General features: G+C 30.4%; 3 protein-coding genes and 1 long non-coding RNA gene across 4 annotated transcripts in view; all 4 read right to left on the bottom strand.

Annotated features, from left to right (window-relative positions):
• Positions 1-679: 679 nt before the first annotated feature.
• Positions 680-1349, bottom strand: LOC11422813 (disease resistance protein RPV1). The gene has a single exon (XM_039826660.1). It carries the CDS (start codon positions 1162-1164, stop codon positions 733-735), a length of 432 nt encoding a protein of 143 aa, XP_039682594.1. The 5' UTR covers positions 1165-1349; the 3' UTR covers positions 680-732.
• A 90-nt stretch (positions 1350-1439) lies between these two features.
• LOC11413136 (TMV resistance protein N) overlaps positions 1440-22391 on the bottom strand; it is a 55140-nt gene continuing 34188 nt past the window's right edge. Inside the window, exon 5 of the mRNA XM_039826657.1 lies at positions 1440-2126. Within this exon, the coding sequence (XP_039682591.1) occupies positions 1680-2126 (447 nt within the window). The 3' untranslated portion in view covers positions 1440-1679. The remainder of the gene's footprint in view (positions 2127-22391) is intronic.
• Positions 6999-20980, bottom strand: LOC120575873 (uncharacterized). The gene is made up of 3 exons (XR_005642101.1): positions 20498-20980; positions 16488-16607; positions 6999-7043 (listed from the first exon to the last, which is right to left on the bottom strand). It is a non-coding gene; the product is annotated as an uncharacterized lncRNA (long non-coding RNA).
• Positions 12881-14755, bottom strand: LOC11415065 (toll/interleukin-1 receptor-like protein). The gene is made up of 3 exons (XM_039826659.1): positions 14220-14755; positions 13827-13987; positions 12881-13115 (listed from the first exon to the last, which is right to left on the bottom strand). Exons 1-3 carry the CDS (start codon positions 14726-14728, stop codon positions 12967-12969), a joined length of 819 nt encoding a protein of 272 aa, XP_039682593.1. The 5' UTR covers positions 14729-14755; the 3' UTR covers positions 12881-12966.

Raw genomic sequence — 22391 nt, 5'->3', positions numbered from 1 at the left:
CACCTTGGGAAACACTATTAGGATTGAGTCTCTTGGTTACGGGAAGAGGCTGGGACTTTCGGTAGAATTAGACGGGAGACTTATTCTTGTAACCCATTGATTTCTCTTTTGTAACGTTACTCATCATATAGTGAATCGGAGGGCTGCTCTCTCCCCCAGACTAGGTGAATTTGGACCGAACTGGGTCAACAAATTCTTTTGTGTTCTTCTCTTCTTTGTGTTCTTTTCGCCGTTGTTTTCTACTTTTGGCTTGTATTTAATTGTTCCATACACTTTGTTTTGATTGCTTGATTATCTCTTGCTCCACACATCAAGTTGTTATTGGTGTGATTTTCATCGAATTCACAACAAATACTCATAACTATTTAGGCAAGACTGCCTCCCCAATGTTGAATTCAATGCTCTTTGCAACATTTACTCCATCTTTGCCCACTAGGAGCACCATAACTTTCCTTAATCCACCGCATTAGGCCTCTAAAACAGATTAAACTTTACAACAATAAACACAGATTGAATGATTAAATTATTCAAATTCAAATAGTAATTCCAGTGAGTAATAATACAAAGCAGGAATTTCTCAAGTAATATCAGGACAAAATGTTTCAATGTTTTTTGTTTTAGTTTTATGCCATGACTCATCTCTTTTCAATGCTAATATAAAATTATTGCCTAAACATGATTTTCAATTATGGAACATGGAAGGAAAGAGCTCATGTAAAACCTTTATAAAAATCAAGCAACAAGCAATGTCGAGAAAAACACTTTGCTCATCTTTCTCCAAAGCATCAAAACTTTAAGTATCTTTTGGATCTCTTTATTTGGAATCCTTTCATACTGGTCTAATGTGGATTCCCATTCTCCTATATCTAATCCAAACAAGTTGGAACCAACTACTTCTAAAGCTAATGGTAGGCCAGAAGCATAAGTTATTGCACATGGTAGAATGTACTTGTAACTTGAATGGACTCTGTTACTTTTAAATGCCTTCCACGTCAATAATTCAAGAGCTTCTGCCACATTTAACCAATCCACTTCATAGGTTGTTTCAACCCTGTGACTGCATGTTAGCAAACGTTTGTCTCGAGTGGTAATGATGACTCTGCTGTCAGGACTGAACCAATCAAGCCCTCCAGCCAAACCCTGCAGTTGCTTCAGTTCATCCATATTATCTAGAATCAAAAGAACATTCTTATGGTGTAGGATTTGCTTTATGATAGGAATTCCATCAGCTACATCTCACAACTTATTGTCCAATTCGACTGTTTTGGAAAGAAGTTCCTCTTGGACATGTATAAGTCTTCTATAAATCTTCTCAAATAAACCAATCCAAACAGACCTTATGTGCACTTCTCAGCTAGCAATGTATGTAATGAAAACTCAAAGAGGACTGAGCAATCATGTAACAAAACATAAATTATTTTGATAGTAGTCGAAGGGTATAATATGTAACAGAGAATTAAAATTACATATTTACATTATCAGTGTTGACACCATGGTCATTGAATTCATCATTCAACGGGTGTATTAAATTAAAATTACATATTTGCACCAACGGGTGGTCTTGTGATTGGCCTGAACTATTCTGAGTGGTGGTCGTCTTCATCATCAAGAATATCATCAACGTCATAAAAAACATCATCACCATCATCATCATCATCATCATTTAATTTTAACCTTTCTTAAGGATTGGTGAATTGAATGTCATCCATGTTATTTTCGTGTTTGAAAAAATGGATTCCAATTTCTGTTAGTGGTTCCACATTTGAATGTTCAAATATAACCTCTGCATGATTCCATTCATTTTTTAAAATTATTTTGTTCAAGTTGTTGACTGGACGAGATTTCAGTTCCGTTGCATACAAATATGTATGATGAGTCAACATTATATCATACCCATGAAAGGAAGATAGACTATAATTGTTGCCATCGATGACAAGTATGGGTCTTTTCGTACTCATATGAAAACCTTTAGCAACTGATTTAGTAGAAAAACAGAGAGCCATGGAAGGGAGCTTGTTACGAAACCAAAAAGAAATTGTATGTCCCATGTTTTGATGATCAAACCACTCTGGAATCCTCACAAATCCTGAAAAACAAAATATGGTTCCTCCAGCCTCATGCAGTTCCTGTTAGCCATAAATAATTCATAGAGTAAACAATCTTATAAAATATTAAGACAAATACAAGGAAAACAAAAAAAATAAAAAAAAAACCTGATTCAATAGCATGTTTCTGGCCGAGGAAATCAATGATTTGCAGTATTTTGCAGACAAGTGTTTTAAATTTGGTGGAATCCCTCTAATTTCTCTAAGGCATTTGCAATCATCCAATATAAGATCCGTTAAAAAGCGACAATCTTTGATGCATTCTGGAAGAATTGTGAAATTATTTCCTGATAGGTCTAACTTTGACACATTAGCAGACCACATGACAATTATTGGAAGAAATTCATCTGACAAGATGCAATTTCTCAGGTGCATATGCTCTGCGCTTGAAGTCACCATGGAACTCAATTTATCATCCACTTTGGGCCATATGCAACCTCGAACATAAACAACTGACAGATTTGGCATACTACAAATGATACTTGGCAACCTAAGCATTCCATTTCCTTCTATACTTAATCGACGAAGCCCCGTGAGATTTTGAAATGAAACAGGCAGTTTTTCAATGGAAGTGCTTAGGAAAGTAAGTCCTGTTATATTCATCTCTCTTAATATTTCTGGAAAAGACTTACGACTCTCACAATATGAAAGCTCCAGATATTGAAGAGAGGTTGACATTAGTGGTGGGAAACTCAAAAGCTTGCTGCAACCCATAGCATTCAATATTTCAAGTTTATTTAGGAACCCAACAGATTTGTGAATTTCAATTAAATTCTTACAGTATTGAAATGAAAATATTTCTAAATTTGGGAGATTGGAGACGTCGTGAATTCGTGTTAAATACTGACATTTGTCTAGATTTAACTCTCTCATATTCACAAAGCCCTGCAAAATATAAGGCAAAAGAAAAATAATTAATTAATGAACGAATGAGGATTCTTATATTATACTCCCTCCACCTCTATATGTAAGCTCTCTTTGCTTCTTTCACATTTCTTAATAAAAATTGTTAGTATAATTAATGTGTCTATTTTGTGTGTTAATATTACCATATTATCCATTGTTTTTATGTTTATTAAATTTGACTTTTTCATATTTCAAGACAAGTTAGTAGTATTAATTAGGGGTATGTTTAGGAAAAAATAATAAATGCATCTAGTAATTTGAAAAAGGATTTACATTTAAGGACAAAGAAAATCAAACGGATGCTTAGATATAGTGACAGAGGAAGTATTGTTTAAGACAAGGGGCAGGGTCGGTCTTTTGAATTTGGATGACTCAGGCAAAGCATAAGATGGTACCACTATAAGAGTTGTAAAAAAAAATGGTACCATTATAAGAAAATTTGACAAAAATATAGAAGGCCAAAAGATATGAATCGAAAGATTATTTCACATTTTCATTTGATATTGTGCAAAAAAAAAAAAAAAAAAAACATTAGTTGGATTTTTTATATGTGAACCAAGTGGCTCTAAGGTAGGATCCATGCTCCAAAGTCTACATTCGACACTTAATAATTTAGTAACTAAAGAGAGCATGTTTTACACAATAGCGCACATGGATTATAATTTAATGTTTATATTCATAATCCACTATAAAGAGACTTCTTCTTTCTCATCCTCCAAGAAATTGTTTGAATTTTTACTACTTTATCTATAAGGAAAAGAATTGTATGACTATTATCTATACGACATTGACACTTATGCTTTTGGAGTTTGTCGAAAGTAAATGATTTGTGTTTTTGTGTTAACAAAATTGAGATAATTAAGAGATTAAAGATTGAGAATTAGAAAGAAAGGAAACACATAAATTCGAGTAAAATAATATGAGAGTTAAAAAAACTCTTAAATTATTTATACTCTATATCATTATTCTAATTTTAGTTCTCCAATTGTGGATGTAATTAATTGATTTTATTCAATATTTTATTTAATCACATGCATTTATTAATTTTGATTTTATAATGTCCCTATAATTTTGTTAGCAAATATTTTACACAATTTACATAATATAAAATTCTATTATATATATATAAAATAAAGGGTTAAATATGTTTTTAGTCCTATAAATATACTAACTTTTATCCTCGTGAGCTTAACTCAGTTGGTAGGGATATTGCATATTATATGCAGGAGCCGGGGATTTGAACCCTGGACACTCCACTTCTCCACAATTAAATCCACTAGGCTACTTGACCAAAAAAAAAAAATATACTAACTTTTCGTTTTAGTCCCTCTAAAATTTTCCTTCAACTTTTAGTCCTTATAAAATTTTCAATCACTACTTTTGGTCCCTATTTTTAAGTTAATTTTTGAAATTTTAAATAAAATTGTGCAGAAATGTTAAGAATATTGTAAAAAAAATTCCCAATAAAAACTAGAATTTTTTAGCAAAACACAAATTAAATATGAATTTTTAACCTTCAAAAATATAAAAATTCATGTTTTGTTAAAAAATTCTAAATTTTTTGGGAGAGATTCTTAGAATATTAAGAATTTTTCTGGAATATTTCATTTAAAAATATTAATTCTATATATGAGTTTACTTTAAAAGAGGGACCAAAAGTTAAGATGAAAAAACTTTAAGGGACTAAAAGTTGAAGGAAAATTTTAGAGGGACTAAAACAAAAAGTTGGTATATTTATAGAAATTAAAAACATATTTAAGCCTAAAATAAATTTTGGTGCCTCTAAAATTATAGTGTCGTGGGTTGATGTCTCCTTAGCCCATACTCGAGGCCACCCCTGACGAGGGAAAAAAATCATTACATTTACACATACCTTCACTGTGCCACGCAACTCAAATGATGAAAGGTCACTTTCCTTTAGTTTGCATATTGAAAGTTTCTTTGGGCAGAAATCAGATGGTATGATCCTTGAAGGATATTTAGGCCATTCCAATACTCTCAAACTATTAGGAAGATAATTAGGACCTTTGGAAAAGGTACCATTCTTAACAATAAGTGTTTTGAGGTTTTGCATCTTCTTGAGTTCATCTCCCTTCCAATCTATCACCTCTTCCTCAGATGACGGGAATTCCAAATATATAATTTCAATTTCACTTGATCCCTTAAAGCGGAAAAGAACACGTATCAATACATGTGTGTATGATACGAATTGAAGAACAAAATAATAAATAAATCATTCATGGATACAAATTGCTATTAATAGTACTACCTCCGTCTCTAATTATAAGACACTTTTGAAAAAATAATTTGTCCCTTTTTATAAGACTTCTTTGGTGTTTCCAAGTACATTAATTATTTTTTTACCAACATACCCTTATTTATTTTGCATTTTTGTTCAATCAACAATAAATATTATATTGAAAACATAAATTTATTCTCTTTCTTAAGGATAAAATTGTAAAAACAATAGTAATTATATACAAATTTAATACCACAACCAACTTTCTCAATCTCCACAATTTTGGCAAAAGGCTCCTATATTTAGGGACGAAGGTGGTATTAGTAAAAAAGAACAAAATGAAGATTAAAGATAACAAAAAAAACCATTCATGGAAATTACTATTCACCTTATTTGCTTCTAAGACATCAATTATATCTTTACAGAACCACAACCTACTACGTCTTCCTGGCTCTCCTGGAGCATAAGTTACTGCACACCTCAAAACACCGTTGAAATTTGAATCGACCTTGTTATATTTTAAAGCCTTCCACCTCAACAATTCAAGAGCTTCGTTCTCATTTAACTTATCTATTTCGTACGTTCTTTCAATCCCATGACTTGCTAGCAATTGTTTGTCTCGAGTGGTAATGATCACTTTACTTCCAGGACCAAACCAATCAATTTCTCCCGCCAAAACCTGCAATTGCTTTAGTTCGTGAACATCATCTAGAATCAACAGAACCTTCTTTCGGTGAAGCCTTTGCTTTATGATTGGAATTCCCTCATTGACATCTCCTAACTCAACGTCCAATTCAACTAATTTGGAAAGGAGCTTTCCCTGTAGATGCTCTAAACCATATTTAGATGAATTTTCCCTTACGTCGTGAAGAAAACACAAACCATCAAATTGATCAGCTATGGAATTATAAACTGCTCTTGCAAGTGTTGTCTTTCCAATTCCACCAGTCCCATAGATCCCTAGCATCTGAACTTCACCATTAGATCCAACATCCACACATGAAGTTACTTTTAGGACCCTAGACTTGAGACCAACAGGGTAATCGGCAACATATAAAGGAACATGATTGATCTTGTTTGATACATATTTGACTATCTTCTTAATATACTTGTATTCATATCCATTCCTACACACAAATAAGTCTTGGTTAATGCATCACAAATTCAGTCACATCGTTGTATTAATAATAATTGTATAATAACAATTCAAATTTTCGTTTGATATACAAGTACCTTAAACTATAAAATAAAATAAAAAATTTATTTCCTCTTTAAACTGAATGATGAAACGTCCAGAAAATAGAGAATTAAAGAAACATTATATTTGTATGAATGAAAAATATGAGGGAATTGGTGTACCCTGGATTGAAATGGTGGCCAGAAAAGTTAGATGTTTGAGTAAGAGCCATCTTCCATTTCTGCAACCTCTCCATGTTATCCTTGTTATTTTGGAACTTCTTTATATGATCATCCAGTGCTTTACCATAACTGCCCTTGTGATGTCGCACGTGAGAAGGTTCCACATCATAGAAAATTGGCAAAACTAGGCGTCTATTTTCCTCGAAGCATAAATGATGTGGACAAGTTCGTCCAAGCAAAATGAAGAAGAAGCATAATTGATAGACAAGACAGGAATGAAAATCCTAGACTCTTCAATGGCCTTGAAAAGTGATGGTGTTATTTCATCTCCTCCTTGAAGCTCCCTGTCATCAATGAAGGTGTGGATTCCCTTGTGACAAAGAGCTCTATAGAGATTTTCGGTAAAACCATAGCGAGTGTCACTACCTCTAAAACTAAGGAACACGTCATAGGTGAATCCATAGGAGAAAGAAGAAGAGGGGGGGACGGATGATTGAAGCAGAGCCATGAGAGTAGAGAACAAAAAGGAAGTAAGAAGAGTATGAGAGGTTAAAACGTAGATGAGTGTATATATAGGGTCTCAATAAATTAAGAAGTGAAAAAATGGCAACAGGGTTGCACTTAAAAGGACTTATTGATCAAAGATCATTGTAAGTGAACCTTCCTTACCATTTCCTAAGTACCAAATATGAAAGAAAAGACAAAATAAACTTTCTTTAATAAAAAAACTGAAGTGAAAAACAAAAGAAGACGTGTAACAATCAAAGTTTCACAGATTGAACTATTAGGAAAAGCAAAATCAAGGAGCGAAATTAATGAGGGAAAAAATAAAATTTCTCACAAATTTATTGGTCGTAAACTTTAGTGAGAAAGTTAGAGAGAAATTTCATATGTTCCCTTTGTAAATTTCCCTCGCCAATTTTGTTTTTTTATTTTCGAATTTAGAGTTGATATATAATAGTAAGAGCCCTCCATTTTTTCGATATCATATATCATTAGTTAACTTTTCCCTAAAAAAAAAACATTTTAAAAAATGGGGGTGAGGTGGATTTTTGTGCATATTCTTTAATTAAATTCTTCATCAACTTAACATTTTCTTAAGAGAAAAGAAATGTAAAAATTCTTTTTGGATCTTGTGAAAAGAAAATATAAAAGACAGCATCAGAAATGGAAAACAACATAAACTAATGGAGAATAACAGAAAATATAATAGAAAATTGGTTGGGGAAGTGGTTAATAAAAATTGTTGTTTTATTAGTGAATTTAGAGTTGATATATAATAGTAAGAGACCTCCATTTTTTCGATGTCATATATCATTAGTTAACTTTTCCCTAATAAAAAAAACATTAGTTAACTTAAAAAAAACATTTTAAAAAATGGGGGTGAGGTGGATTTTTGTGCATATTCTTTAATTAAATTCTTCATCAACTTAACATTTTCTTAAGAGAAAAGAAATGTAATAATTCTTTTTGGATCTTATGAAAAGAAAATATAAAAGACAACATCAGAAATGAACAACAACATAAATTAATGGACAATAACAGAAAATCTACCTAATTATTATATATAAAAGATAATTCCCTGTAATTTTACCATTTTGCCCCTAAGATGGGCATTTTTGTAATTTCCTATTTGGTGGGACCTCACCTTTTTATGGGTGCATTTTACCATTTTGCCCCTCACCAATTTTTTTAATTATTTTATAATTTTTATATTTTTAATAACTTTTAACTATTTTTCAATTTTTTCTCCCAAATTCAGTTGCTTCTACATTGTCGTTGTGGGAGATTAAGGTATCGTTTGACTCGGTTTTTTCCAACTTCTCTACATTTTTAAGGATAAGTTAGGCCAAACACAGTATGAATTAAGTACTTACTAAAAAAAGTAATTTTTTTGAACGCATAAAATTGAATGGAATGAGCTTTGGCCAAAAGTTATTGAATGTTACTTTAAAAAATTACTTCTCGACAATTTATTTCATAAGCACCTCTTTTCAACTTGGAACATTTTCTTTTATTTTTTAATATTATATTTCAATATGTTTTTTTCCTTCCATTTAACTTTATTTTATTTTATTTTTTTAAACCGTTCCATTTAATTTTTTAAAGAGGTTCCATTTAATTTTATTATCTTTTTTCAAAGAAATTTTATTGTCTTTTTATCACTTATATATTTAATTTCAATATCGCTTAATTATCACAATCTTACAAATATTTTTATTCACGCTGTCATTTAATGATACTAAATATTTTTATTTCCTTTCTTCAACCTCACAAATATACATACACACATTAACATTTAGTGTAATATTTGATGTCCGTCTGTCTGTTTTTTTGTTACGCTAATGCATATAATTTTTTTTAACTATTATCCAATTTTTATATTTTTAAAATTTTTTAACTATTTTTCATTTTTTTTTTAAGTCTTTTCCAATTTTTTCTTCCGAGATTAAGATACCATTTGACCCGGTTTTTTTTCTTCAAATTCTCTACATTTTTAAGGAGAAGTTAGGCCAACTTACTAAAAAGGTACTTTTCTTAATGCATACAATTGAATGGATTGAACTTTGGCCAAAAGTTGTTGAATGCTACTTCAAAAACTACTTCTCGACAATTTATTTCACAAGCATCTCTCTTCAATTCACGTTGGAAACCCTTTCTCTTATTTTTAATATTATATTACAATATGTTTGTTTCTTCCATTTTTATTTTTTTTTGGAATCGTTCCATTTAATTTTTTTTAAGAAGGTTCAATTTAATATTATTATCTTTTTATCACTTATATATTTAATTTCAATATAATTTAATCATCACAACCTCACAAATACTTTTATTCACGCTGTCATTTAATGATACCAAATGTTTTTATTTTCTTTTTTCAACCTCACAAATATACACACACATTAGTGTTTAGAGTAATACTTTATGTGTGACTGTTTTTTTGTTACCCTAATGCGTATAATTTTTTTTTGTGTTGCATAATGCGTATGATTATTTTTATAACATTTTGATTTTAATTAAAAGTAAAATTGTAGATGTCTTTTCTTCAAAAAAGGTCTAAATGCCGAAAAAAAATACTTATATATATATATATATATATATATATATATATATATATATATATATATATATTGCACCTTTATATTGTAATTAACAACTATGCATATCTTTTTCTTATTCAAAAAAACAAACATATATGTTTCCATAACACCAACAATGTAACAAATATAATATCATATAATATAAATTCTTATCTTTTTGAAAGACACCAAAAATATGGTATTCTTATAACGAAATTAAATTAGTTATAGAGTATAATTGAAATAGAAAAAACCAACTATTTTGATATTATTTATGTTATTATTTCAGACTCCTTAAATTATTTATCCTATTAAAATATTTAACAAGTGTCCTAGTGAGCTTGGCTCAGTTGATAGGGACAATGCATAATATATGCAAGGTCCGGGGTTCACACTCCGGCCACCACAAAAAAAAATAAAAATTAACAAGTCATTTATATGATGATACAGATTTGTATTCATGTTACACAAAAATAAACGTTATTGCGTAAATATAGTCTTTGTGAAAAAATATCTTTTATTTTTTAACATTTTTAGCCTTCGGAAAATATTTTAAACATTTTTTATTTATTATTTTAATTAATAATAAATTCAAAGTTTTGTGCTCGTAAGTTTAGCTCAGATGATAGGAACAATTCATAAATATATGTCAAGTCCGGGGTTCGAACCCCGGACACCATAAAAAAAATTCAAAGTTTGCACAATATTTTGCCAAACAACATTTAACTTAAAAGTAACTTTAAAACTAAAAAAACAAACAACTTTAGCTTCTTTCTTAAAGGCCTTTATTTTAACTTTGTTTTGAAGTAATTTTTAGACAGTAAAAAACCTTTGCCAAACAGTATCTAAGTTCAGTTGGGAACACTGTGATAGATTTTTGGCAAGTGTACCAAATACTATCGAAGTAGTAAAAATATCGTTCCACAAGGACTGATTTTAATCTCAATAATTCAATTACGTTGTAACTTAAGATGTATAAAAGTTCTTTTAATTTGCCGCTAGACAGTTGATTGATTTGTTTGCATAAGCAATAACAGAAAATAAAGATTGGTTTAAAGAATAAGATAGAGATGAGTTTAGGTCTTTCGAATCATTTATGTTACCCCTAATTGGTATACTGCACCTATTCTTGTGAAAGAGTCACTAGTTTTACGATAGTTAACAAAATAGTCTTAATCAATCCCTTGAGTTAGGACCCTCTTCTAGGGTTACAGCCCCTAATTCCTTAGGTGGTCTAATAACCTTTGAAGGTTTAAGCACGTTAACCTAATATCACTAATAAAGGATTATTCATTCCTAGACTAACCATGTTTATTAGAACAAATCAATTAGGTCTAAGTCGAAAGCTATGGTCAGTAGTCATTCGTTCTCACTAAATCATATTTATATTTGATCAGGATATAAAAAGCATTAAGAATAATTGAATTGAATAAAAACTAGATTGTCATTCACAAATAATAGAGTTTCACAGCAACATGTTACAATTAGGGTTACAAAGAATCATCTCAGACCTAACCTCTAATGGATTTAGCTACTCATAATGGTGTTTACAAATAACATAATCATTAGAGGAATCAATGCATACATGAACTGGTAAAAGAGTGAAGAAATCGCCCTTCTCGCCGTCTTGTAGTCTCAAAATCGCACTTTTCTCTCTCCAAATCGTAACCCTTGTCCTTGGAATAGACTTCAGCTTAAATAGGCACAGAATTCCGCCTAAAATCGTGCCACGATTTAAGTAAATCGTGGCACGATTCTCCTTGAATCGTAAATCGCTGAATTAGGGTTTCCTCAGATCGTGACACGATTATGCCATCGTGACACGATTTCTTCAATGTCGAAGCTTGATTTTGGTCTTCTAAAATCGTGTCACGTTTTTACCAAATCGTGACACGATTCTCTTCTTTGTATTTTCTTCAGTTTTCTACTCTTTTGCAGCATAAGTTGCCTTGTGAACTCCACTTTGTGATCAAAATACATATAAAAAGACTCTCAAAATAGCGAATGACGGACTGTCATCACACTGTTTCACTTTCTTCTTCATAAGAGATCATTTTCTTCCTTTTTTCATGGTTCTGAGACCATGCATGACTTGAATTGACTGATTTTTATGGCTTGAGGGGTTCATTTTTCGACACTGTTTTAGTTTTTTAAGGTTTTTTTTTCTTTCAATTGTTAGTGAATTATGTACAAGAAATTATTATGTTGCATGGCTCTAGAAAAATCTTCCTTTGTTATGGTAAGGTTTTGACGCATGTGGGTTATTTTAGTTTTTGTGAGTAATCCTAAAGTTGTAACATTTTTTATATTTGGTTTATTCTTTCCTATATCATTGAGCCGTACGAAAGTTGATTGTTATAAAATTTGTTTTGGTCATATCAGTGAGATCCAGAAAGTTAATGATACCAAAATTTGTGCATTTAAGATCAGGTTGATTTAATGATATAAAATTGATCACATAGAAATATGTTAGTTTCTTTCAATATCAGAATGAACAAAGGAAATAAAATGAAATGATGTATTATTGTATTTCTATATAGGACTTTCAATGTCAAGGGATTATGACTACATTAAGGATCTCAAAAATGATTTGGAGATTTGGAAAATAGGATTTGGAGTGCTGGATTTTTGGGTTGTGACGGGTAGTAATGTGAATCAACATATGAAGCTCATTATTTGTGATGCAAAGGTTAGATGAGTTAGTTAAGATTTGTTGTAATTTCCTTTATGATTTATCAATGTTACTTATTAGTGTACATTTTGATTTATTTATATTTTTTGGTTTCTTTCTCGAATTTAGGGTGATCGAGTTCATGTAATATACTCATTACCACCGAAAGAGAAAGCTATGAAAAATACTTGGGTGGACAATAGTTCAATTTCTGCAGAGAACGTGTGATGGAAGAAGGTGATAAGCTCATCTTTGATCTCGAAAAGTCACCGAAGAACTTATACGTTCGAGTTGTTCCAAAGTAGATCTTTGTTGCTGAACTATTTTCGATTTGATTTGCACCCTCGTATAATTATTATTTTTACAGAAAACACCTCTAATAGGCCATTTTCAGATTTTTTTTTAAGAAATTTTGGTTTTTGAATGGCCTATTAAGGGTGTTTTCCGGTATTTTTATTTTTTACGAGGGTGCAAATCAAACCGAAAATTTTATACGGACGAAAACCGAAAATGGCATATATTACAGGGGTGAAAAACACTATTAACCCTAATTAAAATTACATATTTACATTATCTCTGTTGACATGTGGTCATTGAATTCATCATTCACATAATAAGACATTTGTCTTCCAAAGCATCCAAACCATCATCCAAAGCATCATCCAAAGCATCCAAACCATCATCCAAAGCATCATCCAAAGCATCAAAGCTTATTTTAAGTATCTCTGTGATATTTTTAATGGGAATCCTTTCATCCTCATCATCATCATCAAAATAATCCAAAGCATCATCCAAAGCATCATCCAAAACATCATCCAAAGTATCAAAGCTTATTTTAAGTATCTCTATGATATTTTTAATGGGAATCCTTTCTTCCTGATTTAATGCAGATTTCCATTCTTCAATATTCTTCCCAAACAAGTTTGAACCCACTACTTCTAAAACCAATGGAATGCCAAAAGAAAAAGTTACTGCACACCGCAAAACACGGTCGAAATTTGAATCGACCATGTTATATTTGAAAGCGTTCCACCTCATCAATTCAAGAGCTTCGTTCTCATTTAACTTATCTATTTCATATGCTCTTTCAATCCCATGACTTGCTAGCAATTGTTTGTTTCGAGTGGTAATGATCACTTTACTTCCAGGACCAAACCAATCAAGTCCTCCAGCCAAAACCCGCAATTGCTTTAGTTTGTGAACATCATCGAGAATCAATAGAACTTTCTTTCGGTGAAGCCTTTGCTTTAAGACTGGAATTCCCTCGTTGACATCTCCTAACTTAACTTCCAATTCAACTAATTTGGAAAGGATCTTTACCTATAGATGCTCTAAACCATATTTAGCTGAATTTTCCCTTACATCGTGAAGAAAACACAAACCATCAAATTGATCGGCTATAAAATTATAAACTGCCCTTGCAAGTGTTGTCTTTCCCATTCCACGATTCCCGTAGATCCCTATCATCTGTGCTTCACCATTAGATCCAACATCCATAAGTGAATTTACTTTTAGGACCCTAGATTCAACACCAACAGGGTAATCGGCAACATGTAAAGGAACATGATTGATCTTGTTAGATATATATTTGACTATCTTCTCGATAAACTCGCATTCATAGCCATTCCTACCCAATCAAATAATTTGAGTAAATGCATCACAAATTCACAATCATATCAATTTATTAATAATAGTTGTATAAATACAATTCAAATATTGTTTTGACATACAAGTAATTAAACTTGTTAAGAATAAAAATAATATTTTCAATTTAAATAGTGAGATGAAATAGTTAGAAAATAGAATATTAAAGAAGTATGACATATGTAAGAATGTAAAACATGAGTGAACTACGGTACCTAGGATTGATTTGGTGGCCAGAGAAGTTAGCAGTTTGAGTAAGAGCCATCTTCCATTTCTGCAACCTATCCATGCTATGCTTGTTATTTTGGAACCTCTCTATATGATCATCCAGTGCTTTACCATAACTGCCCTTGTGATGTCGCACATGAGAAGGTTCCACATCATAGAAAATTGGCAAAACAAGGCGCCGATTTTCCTTGAAGCAATGAATGATGTGGACAAGTTCGTCCAAGCAAAATGAAGAAGAAGCATAATTGATAGACAAGACAGGAATGAAAATCCTAGATTCTTCAATGACCTTGAAAAGTGATGATGTTATTTCATCACCTCCTTGAAGCTCTCTATCATCAAAGAATGTGTGAATTCCCTTCTTACAAAGATCACTGTAGAGATTTCCAGTAAAACCATAACGAGTGTCAATACCTCTAAAACTAAGGAACACGTCATAGGTGAATCCATAAGAGAAGGAAGAAGGGGGAGAGACGGATGATTGAAGCATAGCCATATGAGAATAGAGAATAGAAAGGAAGTAATAAGTGTATGAGAATTAAGAATGTGGATATATAGGGCTTCAAACTAAAAAAGGCAACTCGGTTGCACTTAAGAGAGGATCCATTGACCAAAGACCATTGGGAGTGAAACTTCTGTCACATTTCATATCTTATCAACTTCAACGTTTCACAATTCAACTAAAGATTTAAATAAGCTGTATTATTTTAACACACAAATTCGTATAATAAATATAAAACTTAATACATGCCTTTGATCCGTTAACTTATTTTCGGATTTCATTTTGGTCCCCTAACTATAAAGTGTCTCAATTTGATCCCTAATGTCTTTTGCCGTTACCTCTTTTGGTCCCATCCGTTACATTTTAACTGTTTGATCTATTTATCAAATAGAAACCGTTGGATCATGTAGGTTTATTGTAGCCTACGGTGAATGATTAACACCTGATTTTTTGGAAGCCAAAAATATATTAAAAAAATCATATTTTTTATAAAATATGAAGAAAAAAATATTCTAGATTTTTTTTCAGAATATTTATAAAATCATTTTCAAAATAAAAAAAAATTAATTTTTTTACGAAAATTTTAAAAAAGGTCAGATTTTTTTTTCGAAATTTTTTTTTTTTTTAAATTTTTTCCTACCAAATTCTGGAAAATATTTTAATTTTTAAAAATCTGGAAAATATTATAATTACTTTTTAAATCTTTTTCAAAATTCAGGAATAATTTTTTTTTTCATATTTTATAAAAACCTGATTTTTTTTATATATTTTTCAAAATTTGAAAAAAAATAATTTTTTTACGAAATATAAAAAAAATAGGTCAGGAATAATTTTTTTTCTTCATATTTTATAAAAATCTGAATTTTTTTTATATTATACAGAATTTTGTAGAAAAAATATGAATTTTTTTAAATCTTTTCCAGAAGTTTTTATATATTTCAAAAATTAAAAAAATTGTAAATTTTTTTTCCAGATTTTTTAAAATTAAAATATTTTCAGGTATTTTGTAGTAAAAAACCTTTTTTTTTCGAAAAAAAAAAATCTGACCTTTTTTTAAAAATTTCATAAAAAAAATAAATTTTTTCAATTTTGAAAATGATTTTATAAAAAATATGATTTTTTTTTATATATTTTTTGCTTAAAAAAAATCAGGTGTTAATCATTCACCGTTGGCTACAATAAACCTACATGATCCAACGTTTCTATTTTTAAATAGATCAAACAATTAAAATGCAACGGATGGGACCAAAAGATATAACGACAAAAGACATAAGGGACCAAATTGAGACACTTTATAGTTAGGGGACCAAAATGAAATTCGAAAATAAGTTAAGGGACCAAAGCATGTATTAAGTCTAAATATAATAAGGGTCCTACTAACCTGTGCCTTCGGGTCACTGTTTAAGGATACCATAAAAGGGAATTATTACCATAAAAGAAAATTGTTTTTGACTTTATTATAAATTAATTACACAATTTCAATACATTAATTACTATATAATTCCTTTTTCATATCCTTAACCCGTATCCCAGAGGCACCAGTTAGCATTTCCCATATAATAATGTGTCTTACCTTATAAATCAAAATATAAATGCATATCTATTAAATTCTTCGGCTTAATTATTCTCTTACGTCAAAAATTCTAGAAGACAAAAAAAAAAAAGTAAAAATAATTTTTGAAAATATCAAGAATCATGAATCTAGTCTAACATAAATATCAAAGTAGCAAATGGTACAGATTATTAAACATACCAGCACCAGTCACATCATTGCTAATATTCAACAATCTATGCAAGACTGCCTCCAATGTTGAATTCAATGCTCTTTGCAACATTTACTCCATCTTTGCCCACTAGGAGCACCATAACTTTCCTTAATAAACACAGATTGAATGATTGAATTATTCAAACTCAAATCGTGATTATAAAAACAATAATTGACTTCATATTGATTCTAGTGAGTAACAATACAAAACATGAATTTCCTAACGAATATCAGGACAAAATGTTTGTAGGGTTATGTCTTGATGACTTGTTGTCACTTTTCAATGCCTTAACATGATTTTCAATTATGGAACATGGAAGGAAACACCTCATTAAAAACCTTTATAGAAATCTACAAGATTTTATTGAAAACATACCAAAATTGGTTTTTAGCCATCAATTCTACAAGCCAAATTATCGAACGTTTGCTAAATACCTAACATCAAACACTCTTTAAAAGCATACAAAATTAAAATTTAAGGCTTTCAAACATTTAAAGATATTATATTAAATAGTAGCTACATAATCAAAATAAAGGAGAGCATAATTCTTTTACTATGGACATAGCACAAATTACCAAGGAATTAAGTTAGTAAACAAGCTCCGATATTTACGAAACTATATGAACGACTCAAAGATGAAAATGACAACTCTTCTATGGAAGTTCCCACCAGAAAAACTGATGATATATTTTCCATCTCTCCTAACATTTCCGAAAGGTAAGGTCATCACTTACTATTAAATTTATAATTTCATTAAAGTACAACATTTGAAATTTAACAAATAAGAAAGGTAAGGTCATCACTCATCATATAAAAGTGCAATTTCAAAATTTAACAATTTTAAAGCACTGATTCCATGGTTCAACCTCTATTTTGCTTCTTTTATTAATTTAATATTTTTAGGATCTACTTTTAGCTACTTTAATTAATTTTAATTTTTTTTAATATCTTATTTTAAGTATGAATAGAGGCTACTCTTTTAAAAAATTGTGTTTTTATTTTATAAGAGGTTTATTTTTAATGTTAGAGCCGAGCCTCTATTCTATAGGAACGGCCCTGTTGATGATTAGAGTTTGTATTTTAATATTTAAATCAAAATCATTACTGATTGTAGCAACTGATTTAGTAGAAGAAAAAAAGAGAGCCATGGTTATAGCATATTTCTCAAATATGCTATATTTTATTGACAACATTACATTTTAACCTTTTTTTTTAAAAATTAATAGATTTTATATCTATATGTATTGTTAACTATTGAGCAAAATGCCTTAAATGACTAAGTTGTGAATTTAAAATGCTGTATAAGTGGATCATAGGGCTTACTATACATGTTGGAACATCTGTGTTAAAGTTTGGGTCGAATTTGATATGAAAAAAGTCATAAGTTCCTAGTTAAACCCTTTGGATAATAGCTTAAATTGGAATTTAAGTTGTGTCAGGTATTATCTTGTGATGAACAGTTTAGGAGGGATATGTTGAATTGGTATATGAGCAATGGAAAAAGAATAAGCTGGTCTAATCATGGTAAAGGGGATTAAATGGTAATTAAGCTGTTTTGTAAGTGCTTAAATAGCCAAACGACGAACTTCGGGTTCAGGGACTGGAATGAATTTTTTTGTATATGCTGGTTGATGAAGTAAGACTATGTCGCAAATGAGTTGAGTTGTTTCGGAAAGAGCAAGACCTATAAGCCAAGACATAAGCTATTTTGGAAAATGGATTATGGAGTTTTGGAGCTAGCAAAAGCTGCAAATTGTGGATAAGCTGCTTGCAATTTCGGGACTAATGCCAAGGAGAGTTACTTTAATTAGCTTAGAACCCACATTTGGGGATCAATTATGATTATGTTAGATTATCGAGATAACATGAATAATTAGACCATTTTTATGATTACTTGCCAATTGTGCAAGCATAACTATCATGTCATATGAATGGTATATTTGAAACAGAATAAATATGAGATAGTAGAATGATTATTTATGAATTAGATATCCTTATTTGTTTATTCTTTTTTTTTTTTTGGTCAAGTAGCCTAGTGGTTAGAGCTCACACAATTTAATTATGGAGAAGTGGAGTGTCCGGGTTCGAACCCCGGCCTCTGCATATAATATGCAATATCCCTACCAACTGAGTTAAGTTCACGGGAATTCCTTATTTGTTTATTCTATAATCTCATTTATGTTAATAAGTATGTTTATATTGATGTATATAATTATAGTACCAAATAGGAAAGAAAAGACAAAATAAACTTTCTTTAATAAAAATTCAAGTGAAAAACAAAAGAAGACGTGTAACAACTTCAAAGTTTCACATATTCAACTTAAGAGTAGATATATAGTGGTAAGAGACCTCCATTTTTTCTATGTCATATATCATTATTTAACTTAAAAATCATTTAAAAAAATGTGGGTGAGGTGGTTTTTTGTGCATATTCTTTAAATTCGTGAATTAAATTCTTCATATACTTAAAACAATTTTTTAACAGAAAAAAATATAAAAATTATTTTTGGAATCACATGAAAAGAAAATATAAAGGACAGCATCAGAATTGGACAACCCAGAAAATATAATAGAAATTTGGTTGGTGAAGTGGTTAATAAAGACAACAAATTTATTATTCTAATTCCGAATTGTCAAAATAATGGTGTGCTTTAGTTTATATATTTCTAAAACAAAACAAAATTTTCTGCTTAAATTATTATATATGTGTAGTCTGTACTGATTTTTTTTACCGGCGTGCCAGTGAGTCACTAGAAACCGTGTTTGCTGGAAACATTTCATTGCCAAGGACAATTCCAATGAGCAAATTGCTCACACAGCATTGTTAAAGTTTTGACATTTTTTTTGCCACTGTGGTAAAATTTAATGTTCTCAAATCAACATTAGTCGAAAGCCTAGAGTTGCATTTAAGAAATTCATGTACCAGTTGGACCCTCATATGGCCCTTATCAACCTGAATCTAGTAGACAATTGATGAGTCAATAATTAGTGTTTTTAATGTAATATTTGAGTCCGTTTTATTTAGATTTGATTCCGTTTTATTTAATATTATTTCCTTTTTATAACTATTTTACTTCAATTGCAAGTTATTTAATTTCAGGAATAAATAATTAAAAAATTGAGTCTTGGAGCAAATAATTGAAAGATCATTGCAAGTGAACCTTCCTTACCATTTCCTAAGTACCAAATATGAAAGAAAAGACAAAATAAACTTTTTTTAATAAAAACTGAAGGGAAAAACAAAAGAAGACGTAACAATCAAAGTTTCACATATTGAACTATTAGGAAAAACAAAATCAGGGAGGGAAATTAGTGAGGGAAAAAATAAAATTTCTCATAAATTTTTTGATCGCAAACTTTAATGAGAAAGTTAGAGAATGATTTCATGTGTTCCATTTGTAAATTTCCCTCGCCAATTTTGTTTTTTTAGTAGTGAATTTATAATTGATATATAATAGTAAGAGCCCTCCATTTTTTCGATGTCATATATCAAAATTTATTATTCTAATTCCAAATTGTCAAATATGGCGTGCAGTAGTATAAATGAATCTGAAACAAACGCAGCCATAAAGGACAAATATAAATGAATTTATAAACCTTGAAAAGAAAAGCATACTCTGCTAAAATAATATCACAATTTTCATGCTAATGTTAACATGCAACTAATATAATCTTTACCTATTTACCTGATGCAATTACATGATTTTATACTTTAAGCGTGTCACTCACCTAAGATAAAACATTGACCAACAAATACTAGGAATCAAGCTTATAATAAACAACGAAGATAAAATATAAGGAAGTACGTATCTAAATTAACATAAACAACGAATCCAATTCAAGCTTATAATAATAGAGATATGATTCATCACTAATCATATAAAAGTGCAATTTCACAATTTTAAAGAATTTTAACAAATTTAAAGCACTGATTCACTTAAAAATTCATTTTGCTAACTATTACCATTTTCAGAAAAGTGTTTAACCAAAACATTACCTGCATTGATCTTTTAACCAAACCACAACAATTTCATTATTGGCTTCTTCATCCCTTTTATATATAAAAGTGTTTGCTTTCACCTTGATTCTCAGATTAGCTTCAATCTGTCACTAGACACATCCTGAAATCGTTGCTTCCATTTGCATCTTCAAAATCTTCCTTCAAACTGTATTGATTGCTCAAACTCTGCTAAATATGATGAAGAACAATGGACGATTAAATGCTTATAAAACATGCTTACAATCCTCATAGACTTGGAAGAAGCATGAATATTTTCATTGGCTATCATACAATTATGAGCAGAATTTTCAGCATGAACATCGTCAATAAATTTTCAAAATAAAGGTTAACAAGCTAGAATGGGAGGAAATCCAGGTAGAACATGACCAACATCGTCAATGCTTTGAGACATATGGTAGAATTGTGAAATTCTTAAAAAGTATGATCAATAAACTGACACTTATCTTTACTAGTCAAAGCGACAGATTGAAGCCTAAGTGGAAAATACAATATGGAGAAAAAATATATTTAAGTCAATTCTTTCATAAAGAGAATGCATAGTTTTAAGCTGACAAATTATATACCCGTTAATAAATTTGACTATAAGAATGTTATTTAGTTTATGTCATTGCAAAAGATAAGAATTTATATTATATTTTTCATTGCAAAAGATACTTCCTTATTAAGTAATTTAGAATATATGATTCATAGTCACAACATTAATACATCGTAAAAGACCAGTTGCAAAAACTGTTGATATGTGGCATTCATATATTGGTCAAAATGTGCCACTTGCTTCCATGTAGAACAAAACCACAAAAATTTCCTAGGAATTCGAGTAAAAAGGAGCCGCTGTTTATCTATATAAGAAGGAACCAAAAAAAAGCTCAATCCCCACATTACACAAATCAGCAACCTAGCTCAATTCGTGGCAGAGGCAGATTGGTCTCAGCTTCCAAAGGATCTTCTCAATCTGATATCACAACGACTCGACAATGAACTCGATCTCATTCGTTTTCGATCTGTTCGTTTCAATTGACACTCTTCTTCTATTCCAAATCATCATAAAACGTTACAATGATTTGGAGTTGAAGAAGAGTGCCAATTGGAATAAACAGATCGAAAATGAATGAGATCGACTTCACTGTCGAGTTGTTGTGATATCAGATTGAGAAGATCCTTTGGAAGTTGAGACCAATCTGCCTCTGCCATGAACTAAGTTAGGTTGCTGATTTGTGTGATGTGGGGATTGAGATTTTTTCGGTTCCTTCTTATATAGCTAGCGGCTCCTTTTTACTCTAATTCCTTGTAAATTTTCGTGGTTATGTTCTATGTGGAAGTAAGTGGCAACTTTTGACCAATATATGAATGTTGCATGCATATCTACATTCTTTGCAATTGGTATTTTATGACGTATTACTGTTGTGACTATGAATCATTTAATATTCTAAATTACTTAATAAGGAAGTATCTTATGCAAAGACAAATATAATATAAATTCTTATCTTTTGCAATGACAAACTAAATAACATTCTTATAGTCAAATTTATTAACGGGTATATAATTGGAAGCGAAAATCTCAGCTTAAAACTATGCATTCTCTTTGTAAATAGTATATAAGTATAGATTAGTGATACAATTCTTTATTAAAGAATTGACTTAAATATATTTTTTTCTCTATATTTTTTTTTATTCCACGTAGGAACGAGAATGAGCACCACATGCTTTGAAGAGGGTACTATATGTTCATGCCTATACAGATGTATGTCCGGGTTTCGGAGTGGGGTGGGCAATATCAAGCAATGCAAGGCCAAATAGTTCTACTCACTATTTTGGGTCATATGATCTTGTTCATAACATTGAAAATTGAAAGAGAAGTCAATGTTCGAGG

This window comes from Medicago truncatula, chromosome 6 (assembly GCF_003473485.1).
Source record: "Medicago truncatula cultivar Jemalong A17 chromosome 6, MtrunA17r5.0-ANR, whole genome shotgun sequence".
Lineage (NCBI taxonomy): Eukaryota > Viridiplantae > Streptophyta > Magnoliopsida > Fabales > Fabaceae > Medicago > Medicago truncatula.
The sequence above is the reverse complement of the archived record's forward strand: the minus strand, read 5'-3'. Positions and strand labels throughout refer to the sequence as shown.

Bases quoted from the DNA above. Each gene is read 5' to 3' on its own strand.
- LOC11422813 (XM_039826660.1), bottom strand. From the start codon at position 1,164: ATGGATGAACTGAAGCAACTGCAGGGTTTGGCTGGAGGGCTTGATTGG.
- LOC11415065 (XM_039826659.1), bottom strand. From the start codon at position 14,728: ATGGCTATGCTTCAATCATCCGTCTCTCCCCCTTCTTCCTTCTCTTAT. The intron at 13,988-14,219 runs GTACCGTAGTTC...TTGATTGGGTAG, and splicing joins GGCCACCAAATCAATCCTAG to GAATGGCTATGAATGCGAGT. The intron at 13,116-13,826 runs TGATAGGGATCT...ATGATGATGAGG, and splicing joins ATCTAATGGTGAAGCACAGA to ATGAAAGGATTCCCATTAAA.